Source organism: Amblyraja radiata, chromosome 5 (assembly GCF_010909765.2).
Source record: "Amblyraja radiata isolate CabotCenter1 chromosome 5, sAmbRad1.1.pri, whole genome shotgun sequence".
NCBI lineage: Eukaryota > Metazoa > Chordata > Chondrichthyes > Rajiformes > Rajidae > Amblyraja > Amblyraja radiata.
Window position 1 is genome coordinate 86,842,814 of NC_045960.1, and position 16,187 is coordinate 86,859,000.

The 16,187-nt window shown below is 42.4% G+C and overlaps 1 protein-coding gene across 1 annotated transcript in view; it reads right to left on the minus strand.

The window, feature by feature from the left end:
* The window catches only part of tpo (thyroid peroxidase), a 49,565-nt gene that overhangs the window by 19,138 nt on the left and 14,240 nt on the right, over positions 1-16,187 (minus strand). Inside the window, exon 5 of the mRNA XM_033022078.1 lies at positions 9,168-9,377. Within this exon, the coding sequence (XP_032877969.1) occupies positions 9,168-9,377 (210 nt within the window). The remainder of the gene's footprint in view (positions 1-9,167; positions 9,378-16,187) is intronic.

Here is a 16,187-nt window from a genome sequence, read left to right on the forward strand (position 1 = left end):
GAATCTATCTTTACCTTGTTAAAAATCTATTTAAATGCAAAGAAACCCAAGTGTTGAACAGAGAGCCACAGTTACCTTGCTCTGACTTACAGGGATCTATTGCATGCTGCCATGTGATCTGCTCTTTGCTAGAATAAATCTTTAATCAGGTCATAATTAAGGTATAAACCGATATTATAAATATTAATTTATAGGATTGCAAACATTGCTAATCCCATCAAAATGTCAAAAGACACAGATCTGCTTCCAGTACATAGTCAGCATTGGACTGAATCCCAGATCATGATTCCTTTACTTTTTAACATGATTCATCTGTCATAGGGGCACCAAGCCTCCTCTTCAATCCTGGTTATGACAGAGCTGAGGTAGAGCATCAATATTTATGACAACATCCCAGAAGGAGAGGAATTGAAACATTTAGTATTGCTGCAGTTGAATAGAATGGCTTGTCTCCTGCTCTGTGCCGCTTGTGAATGACCTGTCGTCGTTGTCTTGACAACTCCCTGTGTCTGTAACCTGCTGCAGACTTAGATTTTCTGGTTCTCCTCCTGTGACTTCTTGTCCTGGCAGCTGCCTCAGTGCTTCCAGTTGCTCAGTTTTAAAACATTTCTATTTCTCCCATGTAAAATCCATTTTCATTTAGCTTGAAGCTGCCATTTAGAACTTCCCTTCACTGCTACGACATCTATACCACTTATTAGTTCCTTATCAAGTGCCTTGGGACATTTCAAGTAGAAGTGCATTGTATAAGTGTAAGCTGCTCATGTGGGTCTCCATGATCTACATTGTATACTCTAACACCTGTCACATCTGCATTCATGTTCGCTTTAGTCAGGTGAATGGGTATGGAAATCAGCTTATAATGCTGCAGAGATGCTGCCTGACCCGTTGCGTTACTCCAGCACCTTGCTACTTTTATTCACCTTATAATGTTCCTTTGAAACTACTTCGGCTTATTTTGAATTTAGTGCGGTACTTTTATGTTTCTTCAGCAATGGTATAGTTAATTTACTCTCTAAGATACACTGTTTTTAATCATTATTATCTCGATAGAATTGAAACTGGGATGTTATCCATAATAGGTGGCCAATCCGTAAAGTTAGTTTTGCGATTGGGCAGTGTAACAGTGCCCCCTTCCCTTGAAGGGCACTCTGATCCCTATCACTGGCTGACAGGCCAGGAGAGGTCAATCCCCAGCATCCAATTAGCTGATATTTGCTGGCCACTTGAACCTTGTCAGCCTACTCCTTATTAAACCCAAACATTCTTGACAGAGGAGAGAAGGAAGACAAAGAGAGACAGAGGAAGGGAGACAACATGGGATGCCTCCCCCGCTGGCTGTGTTCCCCTGTCACATGTTAAAGGAAAACTATGCCATTAGGACAAACCCGAAGCCACCAATGTCATTGAATGATCAAGACTGGACCGCTGGGAAGATGCCCCTACCGCTTCTTCCAGTACCTCTTCCGAAGACTAAGACTGAATGGGTGAGACACCAGTGCCTCTTCCTACCCATGAACCTCGAGGAGCTGTGGCCACATATAGAAGACTGAGTCACCAGATAATCCGGAGACTGCCAGTGCCACCTCTTCAAACCCAAACCTGAGATTGCCAAGATGAACCTCAGACTGCCAGCGCCTCCTTTCGAGACAAGGATGAACTGCAGAGAGAAGCCTGAGATCGCCTCATCTCCTCCTTCGAAGACCAGGACTGAGCTGCCAGGACAACCATTAAGGGCCTGTCCCACTTAGCCGATTTTTTCAGCGACTGCCGGCGACTGTCACATTTGTAGCAGGTCAGCGAAAAAGCAGCGACTGGACCCCACCCCCCCCCCCCCACGACAATGTCTACGGTAAGCTACGACAACCTACCACCTAGTCGGCTTCAAGCTATGGCAAACTACTATGGGGAACAAGGACATGGCGGACCAATTGAATAACTACTTTGGTTCCGTCTTCACTAAGGAAGACATAAATAATCTGCCGGAAATAGCAGGAGACCGCAGGTCAAAGGAGATGGAGGAACTGAGTGAAATCCAGGTTAGCCGGGAAATTGTGTTAGGTAAATTGAATGGATTAAAGGTAGATAAATCCCCAGGGCCAGATAGGCTGCATACAAGAGTACTTAAGGAAGTAGCTCCAGAAATAGTGGATGCATTAGTGATAATTTTTCAAAACTCTTTAGATTCTGGAGTAGTTCCTGAGGATTGGAGAATAGCTAAAAGGGAAGGAGAGAGAAAACGGGGAATTACAGACCAGTTAGTCTAACATCGGTAGTGGGGAAACTGCTAGTCAGTTATTAAAGATGGGATAGCAGCACATTTGGAAAGTGGTGAAATCATTGGACAAAGTCATCATGGATTTACGAAAGGTAAATCATGTCTGACGAATCTTATAGAATTTTTCGAGGATGTAACAAGTAGAGTGGATAGGGGAGAACCAGTGATGTGTTATATCAGGACTTTCAGAAGGCTTTCGACAAAGTCCCACATAAGAGATTAGTATACAAACTTAAAGCACACGGTATTGGGGGTTCAGTATTGATGTGGTTAGAGAACTGGCTGGCAAACAGGAAGCAAAGAGTAAATGGGTCATTTTCAGAATGGCAGGCAGTGACTAGTGGGGTACCGCAAGGCTCAGTGCTGGGACCCCAGCTATTTACAATATATATTAATGATTTGGACGAGAAAATTGAATGCAACATCTCCAAGTTTGCCGATGACACTAAACTGGGGGGCAGTGTTAGCTGTGAGGAGGATGCTAGGAGGCTGCAAGGTGACTTGGATAGGCTGGGTGAGTGGGCAAATGCATGTTAGATGCAGTATAATGTGGATAAATGTGAGGTTATCCACTTTGGTGGGAAAAACAGGAAAGCAGACTATTATCTGAATGGTAGCCGATTAGGAAAGGGGGAGATGCAACGAGACCTGGGTGTCATGGTACACCAGTCATTGAAAGTAGGCATGCAGGTGTAGCAGGCAGTGAAGAAAGCGAATGGTATGTTAGCATTCATAGCAAAAGGATTTGAGTATAGGAGCAGGGAGGTTCTACTGCAGTTGTACAGGGTCTTGGTGAGACCACACCTGGAGTATTACGTACAGTTTTGGTCTCCAAATCAGAGGAAGGACATTATTGCCATAGAGGGAGTGCAGAGAAGTTTCACCAGACTGATTCCTGGTATGTCAGGACTTTCATACGAAGAAAGACTGGATAGACTCAGCTTGTACTCGCTAGAATTTAGGAGATTGAGGGGGGATCTTATAGAAACTTATAAAATTCTTAAGGGGTTGGACAGGCTAGATGCAGGAAGATTGTTCCCGATGTTGGGGAAGTCCAGGACAAGGGGTCACAGCTTCAGGATAGAGGGGAAATCCTTTAGGACCGAGAAAAAAAATACATTTTTCACACAGAGAGTGGTGAATCTTAAGAACTCACTGCCACAGAAGGTAGTTGAAGCCAGTTCATTGGCTATATTTAAGAGGGAGTTAGATATGGCCCTTGTGGCTAAAGGGATCAGGGGGTATGGAGAGAAGGCAGGTACGGGATACTGAGTTGGATGATCAGCCATGATCATATTGAATGGCGGTGCAGGCTCGAAGGGCCGAATGGCCTACTCCTGCACCTAATTTCTATGTTTCTATGTTTCTACCATCAACCGGCGACATATTAGGACGTCCACCTACGACCACACAGGCGGGAACCTACGACAACCAAAGTCAACCTACATCCACCCACGAGAAGCTACGACAAGCAACGACAATGTCGGCGACAACTGAAGACAATTCAGTCGCCGGTACCTGTCGCCGGTTGATGTAGGTTTACGTAGGTAGTCGCCAATGGAATTCACCGAAGTCAGTACCCAGCGACAACCAACGTCACCTGGCGACAACCTGCATCATCCTGGCTACAACCTACAACAACACCTACAACAGGAGAAGTCAAGCTACGTCAAGCCCATAGTCGGCAAAAAGTTTTGAACTTTTCAAAATTCAGCGATGACCAGAAAAACGTTACGACTCTTTAGGCAACTTGAGGAGACTACTCATGACCATACAGACGCCACCCCCCGACCATGTGGTGACAGCCTAGCCGCCTGTAGTCGCCGAAAAAATCGCCTAAGTGGGACAGGGGCTTTAGATTGCCAGAGCCACCGCACATGCTCCCTGATGGTGCGGGACAGCGCCCCCATGTGGTCTTGGACTTTCTCACTACTGTAAATAAAATACATACGCGTGTTCACCCTACTGTGAGTGTTGGTGTGGTCACTGCCAAATTCAACTCCATGGCAGCAACAGAAAATCTAGCAACGTGTCCACTGCTGTTTATTGTAATTTATATCAGAAACAAGGAACATTGATTACAAAGGAACAGACTGCCAAACAATAATTGTTCCTAATTGCTACAATTTGAACCCAAATAGATTCAAGGAATAGTTAAAGTAATATTTCATTAACTGGTGGCTGCCAAGATCATCGGGTTCTAATTAGCTGAGCAAACTGCGACAGCACATTGGATTCATTATTCAACTACAAATATTTAAATAATCAGGATTTCTTTAACGCAAACACACTGATTATATAAATGTAAAGTCAATAATTATATAAAGGTAACTGCATTCTTTTCCATCACCACATGGAATAGTGCAAATCAATATTGGCCCTTAATTATTCATGACTGTGCTGCATAAAAGAGTAAAGATATCTTTAAGAATTGAGTGTATGTGTAGTATGACTTTGACATATTGTTATGCTCATCCCCTCCATGTCTCACTGGTCAACCTAAGGAGTACCTTCAGCAACAGACTGGTTCCACCATGATGCAGCACGGAATGCCACTGGAGATCCCTTTTCCCTGTGGCTATCAAAGTGTACAACTCCTCCCCCTTCTGTTGTGGGGTAGACTGACCTCCTCATCCCCCCCCCCCCTACCCAATCTTTATACATCCCTGGTCCTGGACTTTCCACTCGTCACTTTAATTTCTTGTTTCATCTATTTTGTTGTGTTTTATGACTGTGTTTTATGACCAATTTCCCTCCTGGAATAAATAAAGTTCTGTTGTATCGTATCATACTCGACACTGCTGCTTAAGTTGAGTGTTATTGCCATCGGTAGCTCTTCTCTGCATGTGCAGACAGAAACATAAAAGAGACCACAGACCGCACCCAGGATCATTATATTCATCAGATTTAGAAACAATTAGATGTGATGGCACCGGAGCATGGCGACTATTTGCGTGTTGCTCCTAGATGAGAATCTATGATCATCCGACACAATCGTTCTTACTCTTTTAAATCACTTTTCTATCTGTAAATCTAGCACCTTTTCTAATTGTTCGAATGATATTCTTCAACAACCTCTTCCTCAATGTCAGCAAGATGAAGGAGTTAGTTATCGATTTCAGAAAGCATAGTGGAGTGCATGTCCCAAATCAGCATCAATGGTGCCAAAGAGGAAATGGTTGAGAGCTTCAAGTTCCTTTCTGTTAGTACTACCAACGATCTGTCATGGACCAAATACATTGAAATGACAGCCAAGAAGGTACACCAATGCCTTAAGGGCCTGTCCCACTTGGCAATTTTTCCGGCGACTGCTGCGTCATATCAGTGTCGCCAAAAGATTTTGAACATTTCAAAATCCTGCAGCGACAAAAAGAATGTTGCGACACTTCAGAAAACGGCGCGTATCAATACGTCATCACGCCGCGTCATCGCCACGTCACGCCGCAAATTTTTCGGTTACCTGATACGTCAGTCAATGATGCCGGCAGTCGCCAAAAGAATCGCCAAGTGGGACAGGTCCTTTATTTCCTCAGGAGACTGATGAAATTCAGCACGTCTCCAATGACTCTTACAAACTTCTACGGATGCACCATAGAATGCATACTGTTGAGTAGCATTACAGCTTGGTTTGGGAAAAATTCTGCCCAAGTCCACAAGAAATTGCAGAGAGTTGTGACTGTCGCCCAGTCCACCACACAGACCTGACTTCCCACCATTTGACTCCATCTACACTTCACTCTGTCTTGGAAAAGCAGTCAATATAATCAAAGATCTTTCCCATCCTGGTCATTCCTTCTGCTCCCTACTCCAAATGGGCAAAAGATGCAGAATCTTGAAAGCGTGCACCACTAGAGTCAGGAACATGGTCTTCCTCTCTCTTACCAGGTTACTGAACAGTCCCTCCATAACCTTGGATACTATTCGGTTCAGTTCTACCCCATTGTGGACATTGGACTTTGGCTGTGCACCTGATTTCACTGCAATGCTGAAAACTATATTTAACATTCTGCATCTTTCCATTGGCTTTGCATATTGTAATTGAGTTTGTCTTGCTTGTAATTATGTATAGTATTATATGATTTCATTGAATGGCATTCAAAACAAAAGTTTTCACTGTACCTCGGTACACCAGATAATAATAAAGGTAAACCTAAAGCTAAGTATTAGGATGCAAAATGGTGAAGACAAAATAGAATTCTTTGAATGGTTTTGACTGGATCTTCCTCAATGTAAATCCAGGGTCTTGTGCCACTGCCAAATAATGGCGGAGCAGGATTTCTATCGGGACATGGACTGTTGAAATGCGGAGGCATCTGCCCTAGTATCAGTATATCTTTGATGTATACTAATGTTTTGCAAATTTAAGGAGCACCCACAGAGACAGTGACTGCCTATTTTCACAGTAAACCTGCAATTATACACAAATATCCTCACTGGATTTTATACCAGTAGCTGACACGTATTTAAGTTGCACCTTGAATCTGGTTAAAAATTGGAGACCTTTCAGGCTAGGCTTTTTTTCTCCATGCATTGTGCACATAACAATAGTTGAACAACACAGCAAGAATGAACCAACTAACCTGATGCAGAGCACCATTAATCTTACGTGCTTCACGGTAGTTGGTTTCTGAATTCCAGTGAGGGTTGATCTTGTGCAGAGTCTTTGCTATTCGATTGTGCTCACGCATCCACAATGTGTGCATTGAAGCTAGAGTTAGAACTTCATTTGCTCTGCTTTCTCCTGCGAGGAAACATTCTACCCTTTCATTTTGAGTGGCATTGGGCTCTTGAACACATGGGGACGGTTCCTGATCAACAAATGGCAACAGCTGCTGTTTGCCATCCTTGTATTTTGAATTTGTCAGAAGGAGGCCCTCCTGGCTTGCATAGTCCCTTAACTTTCTTTCTTGAACTGGAGTGCTCCCATACACAGTCGAGGCATCAATAAAGGAAGTTACGGCATTGATCTGCTGCCGAGCATTCAGGCTTGTCTCAAAGTCTGTTCCTTGAGATGCTGCCCCACATGTGGGAGATGAACGATAAAATGTGATGCACTCATTCAGTCTGGAGCGAGGATCGTTCCCAGGTACCTGATTGATGAACATTAAAATAAGACATGGTTATTAAAAATAGCAGGACTATTTCAAATGTCTTACCTCTAACTAGTACATTAAAGGAAGTCCTAACAAACCTCATAGTGATCACAGAGATGCACAGCACAAGAACAAATCCTTTGGCCCACCACAACCATGCACACCTTTCTGCCCCTCTACATTATTCCCATTTGTCCACATTATTGTCCACTGTATACTTCTGATCCGTGTCTATTTAAATGTCTGCCTAAATGCCTCTTAAACATTGTGATTGTATCCTATTCCATCATCTCCTTTGAAGAGCATTCCAGACATCAATCACAGTCCGCATGAAACAATTAATCCCCAGAACCTCTATGAAACTCCTTCCTCCCATGCTGTTCCGGATTTTATTCTCATACTACCAGATAAAGAACAAACAAAAACTATGGGATGAAACCAGGGGTTCAGGCTCCAAGTGTGAGGGGCAAGGAATTTTCGATGTTTTGGTTTGCGATTGGGAGCAGGGAGAAAAGGTTTTGGCTATCTATGCTGTCTTTGCTTCTTGTAATCTATCTACTTCTATCGGGATTTAGAGCTAGATTTACAAATGCTGTAGCAAATTTGCACAGTGTGTGATTTACTCTGGTTACTCTTCCTACCTTACTTACCATTATGCAGGATGGATGAAATGTTGGGAAGAGTGGTGGGGGGAGTTCAGGGAATGGGTTCAGTTAAAGTCAGAGGGAGAGGACATGAAATGACTCATTCAAAATAAATTTCACTGGGGATATTTTCTTTCATACCAATAAGTAAAACCAAATCTAGATCCTAGAAGTGCTTGAGGAAAATTGGGCAGGATTTATTTTTATGTCCATCCTTAGAAATTAATTTGAATACCAAAAATGTCAAATTATTATAATTGTTGTTGAAATCATAGATACATAGAATACATGGAAATTAGTTGCAGGAATAGGTTATTCGGTCCTTCGAGCCAGCACCCCCATTCAATGTGATCATGGCTGATCATCCACGATCGGTACCCCGTTCCTGCCTTCTTCCCACATCCCTTGATTCCGCTAGCCCCAGAGCTCTATCTAACTCTCTTTTGAATGCATCCAGTGAATCGACTTCCGCTGCCTTCTGAGGCAGAGAATTCCACAAATTCACAACGCTCTGGGTGAAAAAGATTTTCCTCATCTCAGTTCTAAATGGCTTAGCCCTTATTCGTAAAATGTGGCCCCTGGTTCTGGACTGCCCCGACATCAGGATTATGTTTCCTTCATCTAGCGTGTCCAATCCCTTAATAATTTTATATTTTTCTATAAGATTCCCTCTCATCCTTCTAAATTCCAGTGAATACATGCCCAGTCATTCCATTCTTTCATCATATGACAGTCCCGCCATCCCGGGAATTAACCTCATGAACCTCCGCTGCACTCCCTCAATAGCAAGAATGTCTTTCCTCAAATTAGGAGACCAAAACTGCACACAATACTCCAGGTGTGGTCTCACTAGGGCCCTGTACAACTGCAGAAGGACCTCTTTGCTCCTATACACAAATCCTCTTATTATGAAGGCCAACATGCCATTAGCTTTCTTCACTGCCTGCTCTACCCGCGTGCTTACTTTCAGTGACTGATGTACAAGGACCCCCAGGAATTGTTGCACTTCCCCTTTTCATAATCTGACATCATTCAGATAATAATCTGCCTTCTTGTTCTTGCCATCTAAGTGGATAACCTCACATTTATACACATTATACCACATCTGCCATGCATCTGCCCACTCACAGATCACTTCAGTTGCATAAGTACCTTAATTGGAAAACATGGATTCATATTCTGGCACATATTCTTGCAGTCTACTCCACTGTGGAAAGCTGCTTGGCTGACACTCTGAGGTGTGAAGGCAAAGTCGTGGTCAATATATTGGCCCCATTCAACTAGGATGTGCGAATATAGTCTATCTTCTGCCAATTTAGTCTTATTGGCTATTCGAAGGATTTTGTTGGTTACCTCTCGGACCTGTCAGAGGAAGAATCTATTTAAAACAGAGACACTAGACTGCAGCTGTTTGAATCTGAAGCATCTGAACAAACATGGAGGCTAAGTGCATCAGTATCTGTTGTAAACAGCAACAAATAATCTGCTGGAGGAACTCAGTGAGTCCGGCAACATATATGGGCTATTTCCAGCAAAATATGTTGTCAACACTTCACATCGAAACTGTATCAGGATTGCATGTTTTTGACTTGAAAGGTCAACAATTTATTTCCCTCTACAGATGCCTCTTGACCGACTGAGTTCCTCCAACAGATTACTTGTTGCTGCTTAATACAGATCCTGATGCATATAGTGTAGGAAGGAACTGCAGGTGCTGGTTTATACCAAAAACAGACACAAAATGCTGAAGTAACAGCGGTCAGGCAGCATCTCTGGAGGAAAAGAATAGGTGATGTTTCTGGTCAGACCCTTCCTTCAATCTGAAGGAGTTCCAACCCAAAACGTCTTGTTCTCGAGTTGCTGCCTGACCTGCTGAGTTACTCCAGCATTTTCTATCTATCCTGATGCATATAGCCTCTATTTAGAACTTCATGAGGCATTACGGCTGCTACAAAGTATTTGAAAGAGTTTCCCGAGTTAGAACCCCAGAACATTAGAAACCATTACTCGGAAGACATAAAGTGCTGGAGTAACTCAGCAGGTCAGGCATTATCTCGAGAGAACATGGATAGGTGATATTTTAGGTTGGGACTCTTCATCTCACTAGTAGAAGGGAAAGAGGGGAAAGAGAGGTGGGGTGGGACAAAGCTTGGCAAGTGATAGGTGGATACAGGTGGGGTTGGTGGTTGATCGTTGTACAAAGTCAGAGATAATAAGACAAAAAGTGAGAGGTGATGTGAAATGTCAGGCCAGAGAAAGGAATACAGGTGGAAGGGGATGGGGGAAAGAGAGAAATGGGTGCACAGGGAAGGGAAAGGAAAAAAAGGGGTCTAGGAAAAAGAGGAAGGTGTGGTGTGGGGTGGGGGTGGGGTGCTGTCTGTAGGTTAGTTACCTAAAATTTGAGAATTCAATTTTCAACCATTTGTCTTTGTCATTTGACTTTGTCCACCCATCTGCTAATCAAAAGCCCCCTCACATGTATTCACCTCTCACCCGTTGTTATTGGGGCATTAAAATGTGAGAACAACTGAGTGTAATGGTGCAACTTGGACTTAGGACCTCACTGATTAATTTTAAGGCAACAGGCTAACTGATTGGGAGTAGCATGGATACACAGTTTGCATATTTGACATGATTAACACAGCATTTTATTTTTTAATTAATTAGACATGCTGTTTGCTGAAACATTAAACTGCACACAATGGTGTTTTATTTCAATTCTGTGTATTATAAATACATTGTGAATCAATAAATCTTGTTCAAATTAATCAAAATTAAAATCGACATTGATTTCAGCTTGGCCTGCGCTTATTGTGATAATTTATTTAACATTTGTTGGCATGATTTATAACACTGATAAAGCAGTATTTAAAAATGAAGAATCAATTCTCCATGGCTAAAAATTAATATATTTACTTAAGTCGTTAAGTACGTATATTTCATTCCTAAATAACTCTGTATGGCAACCTTCTTAACTTTACCCCCTTTGCTCATTTAAACATTTATGCGGTTCAATTATAAGGCTGCAGGGGTGCTGCCTTTCTCCTTCCACTAATATATAAACCAATGAGTTATTTCATATGTTTGAATACAGGGAGCAAGTTTCACTGGACTATGTAATTGAAAGGGGTGAACCACATGTGAAGAGTTACTAAAGGTGCATTTACCACCACCTTAACAGAGAGCAGCAAAGTTATAAAAGTCAAGTAATCCAATGAAGATTTTACAGTTCATCATAGCATTATTTCAACCAGCTCATTTTACTTGTTATTGTTTATATGCATAATCTTACTGAAGCATAAATCAGATTTAGTTTAGTTTAGAGACACAGCATGCAAACAGGCCCTTCAGCCCACCGAGTCTATGCTGATCAACGATACCTGTTACACGAGCACACACCACACATCTAGAGACAATTTACAATTTTTGTCCAAGCCAATTAACCTCCAAACCTGTCTAACTTTAGAGTGTGGGAGGAAACTGGAGCATCCGGGGAAAACCCACATGGTCTTGGGGGAACATGCAAATTGCGTACAGGCAGAACCCGTAGTCAGGATCAAAACTGGGTCTCTGGGTAGCAAATCTATCGCTGTACCACCATGCCTCCCCATATTTTATCCAGGTAGCTGCATTGCAGATGCTATGGGCTTATGGGGCAGAGCAAATTTCTTTGGCAAGGACCAAGCTTTAAATTGGGCAGGATCTATTCATTTAATTGAAGTTATTGATTTATGTGTTCATCAATGAAAAGGAATAATTCACAGATAAAATGACACCCTATATGCTTTATAGATTTTTAGCATTGGCTGCTCCATAGACTCAAGGAGTCTGGCAGGTCCATCAACAAGTCAACATTGGTAAGCAGGGATGAAGGTTATATATTCCCGCAGCTGAGTTGATGGAGCCAGTCACGGATAGAATCTACATGCTGGACAGAGCATCAAGAGAGAGCAAAAAGTGTTGGGCTCTGGCATTAAAAAAGTTATCTAACAAAATAAATGTGACTGAATGGTTTTCATATTTTTTATACAGTTCTAAGATTGAATAGGAATCCTTGTTGTTTAAGGTATTATGCCCCTGTCCCACTTAGGAAACCTGAACGGAAACCTCTGGTGACCTTGCGCCCCACCCAAGGTGGCCGTGAGGTTCTCAAAGGTTTTGGTCACTCTCCCTAATGGTCGAAAGTGGTTTCCGCGTAGTCGAGGCTTATTCTATGTTCCTGCGATTATTTAAACAAAATCAAAACCGGCCTCGACTAAAAATAGGTTGCCGTTTGGTCGAAGCCAGAGGAGTGGGGTTGCTATTTACTTACAGGCAGTCGAAGGCCATCTCCTTCGCTGACCGGCCATTTTGATTGGCTCATTGGAGTTTTCAGCAAAGATCCTATTGGATCTTTGGTTTTCAGGACCTAGAAGATCCGCCGGAAGGTAAAATGCCCGCTAACTTTATTAAACTTCTTAAAACTGTCTCCACTCCTTCTCCCCCCCCTTCTCTCCCATTCTCCCCCCTTCTCTCCCCCCTTCTCTCTCCCCTTCTCTCTCCCCTTCTCTGTCCTTCTCTCCCCTTCTCTCCCCCCCTCCCGTGCTCTCTAAAGGACTTACCGTGCTCTGTGTCAGCTGTTTACCTTCCTCTTCATCACGCAGACAGCGCTCCTCCGCTGTTCCTGGCCCCCACCTTCACAGTGTGTGTGTGTGTGTGTGTGTGTGTGTGTGTGTGTGTGCGTGTGTGTGTGTGGTCGGTAGCAAGGATCCTGTAGGATCTTTGGTCAGTAGATGCAGCTCACGCTTCGGTCGACGCTTTCCAGGTGAGTGACCAAAACCTCTGGCGACTCATGGAAACCTTGGGTGGGGAGTAAGGTCACCAGAGGTTTCCGTTCAGGTTTCCTAAGTGGGACAGGGGCATAAGTTTACCATTTGTACTTATCATACCACATCATCTACCAGTGCACTATATTAGAGTTATCTAGAGATGCAACAGGTATATGGATAGAAATGTTGTGGAGGGAGAGAGGCCAAATGTGGGCCGATGGGACTGGTATAGATGGTTGGCATGGGCAAGCTGGGCCAAAGGCCCTGCTTCCATGCTGTATGACTCCATGACTCTAAAGCTGCAGTCTGAAAACAAATACAATGCAAAGGCTCAATTATGAATCATTGAAAGATTATTATCACATAAAGGTCCATGAACAATCAGCCTTAGTTTGGGAACAGCAGTCCAACAAGTACATAACCGTAGATAGACACAAAAAGCTGGAGCAACTCAGCGGGACAACTCAGCTCTGTCCTGCTGAGTTACTCCAGCTTGTTGTGTCTATCTTCAGTTTAAACCAACATCTGCAGTTCCTTCCTACACAAGTACATAGCCATACCACATACCATATAGAGTTATGGAGCATGTAAGCAGGCCCTTCAGACCAACATGCCATGCTGACTAATTACCTATTTAAGCTAGTGCCATTTGTCCAAATGATTTTGAACCCCTCACCAAAAAAGTAAATCAGCACCAATGCTGTGGAGACAATCAGAAAATCTAAGCAATCATTTTCAATTTTGTGATAGATCTGGGCGATGAAGAAGTTGGCTGCATTCTTTTGTGGATGGTTAAAAAATATGTGAATCTTATCAACAGCTGGAAATGCGTGAGTAAGAGTCTAAAAATGTTGACGTGATTTTGTGCTAAACTGAACATTTAAATTCATGTCTCAATTTACTGATTTCTTGTTGTTGGAGCTTATGGAAAGGAGTTTTGAAACACGGAAAGAGGTTTTCTGAGACATTGTGTCAGATCCCCAACATGGTTATAACAATTATTCCAAAAATATTCTCAGGCATCATTTAAAGGCATTCAAACATGGTCAACTTACAGGAGTCTCAAAGGGAAATAACATACTTGGTCAAGGACTATATTACTGGTCTAGTAAGGACTGGGGAATGTATGGAGGAGGACACCAGACCAGGCAGAACAGCAGAAGCCACAGCAGGAACGAAGGGCAGCTGGTCTGCTGCCCCTGGCAGATACAGGGTTTCTCCCCTCTGCTGAATCCGAGCATTTGTGGACCCTCTCAGTATCATTGAGACATGCTGAAGTGCACCACTGTGGCAGAGTGTGCATGGATAAATAAATCTTGGCGCCGCAAACTATGTGTTTGAACAGATTTGTTTTTGCATCTGGATGCAGATTTGTACTCAGGCACTTGGCATTGAGGATCAAAATTACAGTCCAAAACCAGCGAGTCAATCAGGAGTGAAGGGCTATATCTTTGGCTTCTATGTGCCACATCACTGCCAGCATGTCAGCTGGTCGGCTGCTTTCACCTTCCAGAACATGGCCAGTGATTTCAATGATAAGCCTAGATGTGAAAGTATGGCGGAGCTGGATCATGTCCCAGGTTAAAACATTTGTATTATTAATTTTAAACTTTCTCCCAATCAATCCATTCTTGGATGCTGAAATATATCGAGTTGCAGGGCTATCGTATCATTCAAAATTGAATATACTTTCCTGATAATATGTCTTTACATCTATAATGTTTAACCGTTCAACTTGGAATGGTGTCAAGGTAATTAGATAAAATAAAGGCAGAGGAATGAAATGACTTAGAATGGAATCGCTCAAATACTGCAGTTATTGCCTATATTAAACAATATGCATAAATCCAAGGAGCTGTGTCATGGCCAGAGGCTCTGCTGATGATATGCTGCTCACTGCACAAATGCAAATGCTTCTCACGGCTGAATAGATATGATATTTCGGCCTCAATTTCCATTTGCATGTTATTGTGTTAGAACTGTCTTGATGCTTTAAGGAAGACAATGCTTATAGGAAATATGATGGAAAGAACTAAGCCTTTGTTTTTTGTTTTAGTTTTCCGACATGCAATTGGAAAAACACTGCTCCTTGTATTATTGTATTATCAGTTGGGTACATACATTCCTGCTATGTTGCTCCAGTGTATAGATTCTGATAATACGTTCAGCAAGGGATGCAAGGTTGTTACAAAGTAAATCAGAAAGAAGCAACAGATTTCTTGAATAGAAATGGGCTGGATGGTTTGGAGTTTGTAAAATGTGTGCAGGATAGTTTTTTGCAGCAATACATAGAGGTACCTACTAGAGGAGGGGCAGTGCTGGACCTCCTGTTAGGAAATGAGACGGGTCAGGTGGCAGAGGTATGCATTGGGGAACAGTTCGGGACCAGTGATCACAATACCATTAGTTTCAATATAATTATGGAGAGGGTCAGAACTGGACCTAGGGTTGAGATTTTTGATTGGAGAAAGGCTAACTTTGATGAGATGCGAAATGATTTAAAAGGAGTGAACTGGGACATTTTGTTTTATGGGAAGGATGTAGAAGAGAAATGGAGGACATTTAAAGGGGAACTTTTAAGAGTACAGAATCTTTATGCTCCTGTTCGGTTGAAAGGAAACAGTAAAAATTGGAAAGAGCCCTGGTTTTCAAGGGAAATTGGACATCTTGTTCGGAAAAAGAGGGAGATCTACAATAATTATAGGCAGCATGAAGTAAATGAGGTGCTTGAGGAGTATAAGGAATGTAAATAGAATCTTAAGAAAGAAATTAGAAAAGCTAAAAGAAGATATGAGATTGCTTTGGCAGTAAGGTGAAAGTAAATCCAAAGGGTTTCTACAGCTATATTAATAGCAAAAGGATAACGAGGGATAACATTGGTCCATTGGAGAGACAGAGTGGACAGCTATCTGCAGAGCCAAAAGAGATGGGGGAGATATTGAACAATTTATTTTCTTCGGTATTCACCAAGGAGAAGGATATTGAATTATGTGAGGTAAGGGAAACTAGTAGAGTAGCTATGGATACTATGAGTTTCAGAGTAAAAGAAGTACTGACACTTTTGAAAAATATAAAAGTGGATAAGTCTCCAGGTCCTGACAGGATATTCCCTAGGACATTGAGGGAAGTTAGTGTAGAAATAGCCGGGGCTATGACAGAAATATTTCAAATGTCATTAAAAACGGGAATAGTCCCCGAGGATTGGCGTACTGCGCATGTTGTTCCATTGTTTAAAAAGGGTTCTAAGAGTAAACCTAGCAATTATAGACCTGTTAGTTTGACTTCAGTGGTGGGCAAATTAATGGAAAAGATACTTAGAGATAATATATATAAGCATCTGGATAAACAGGGTCTGATTAGGAAC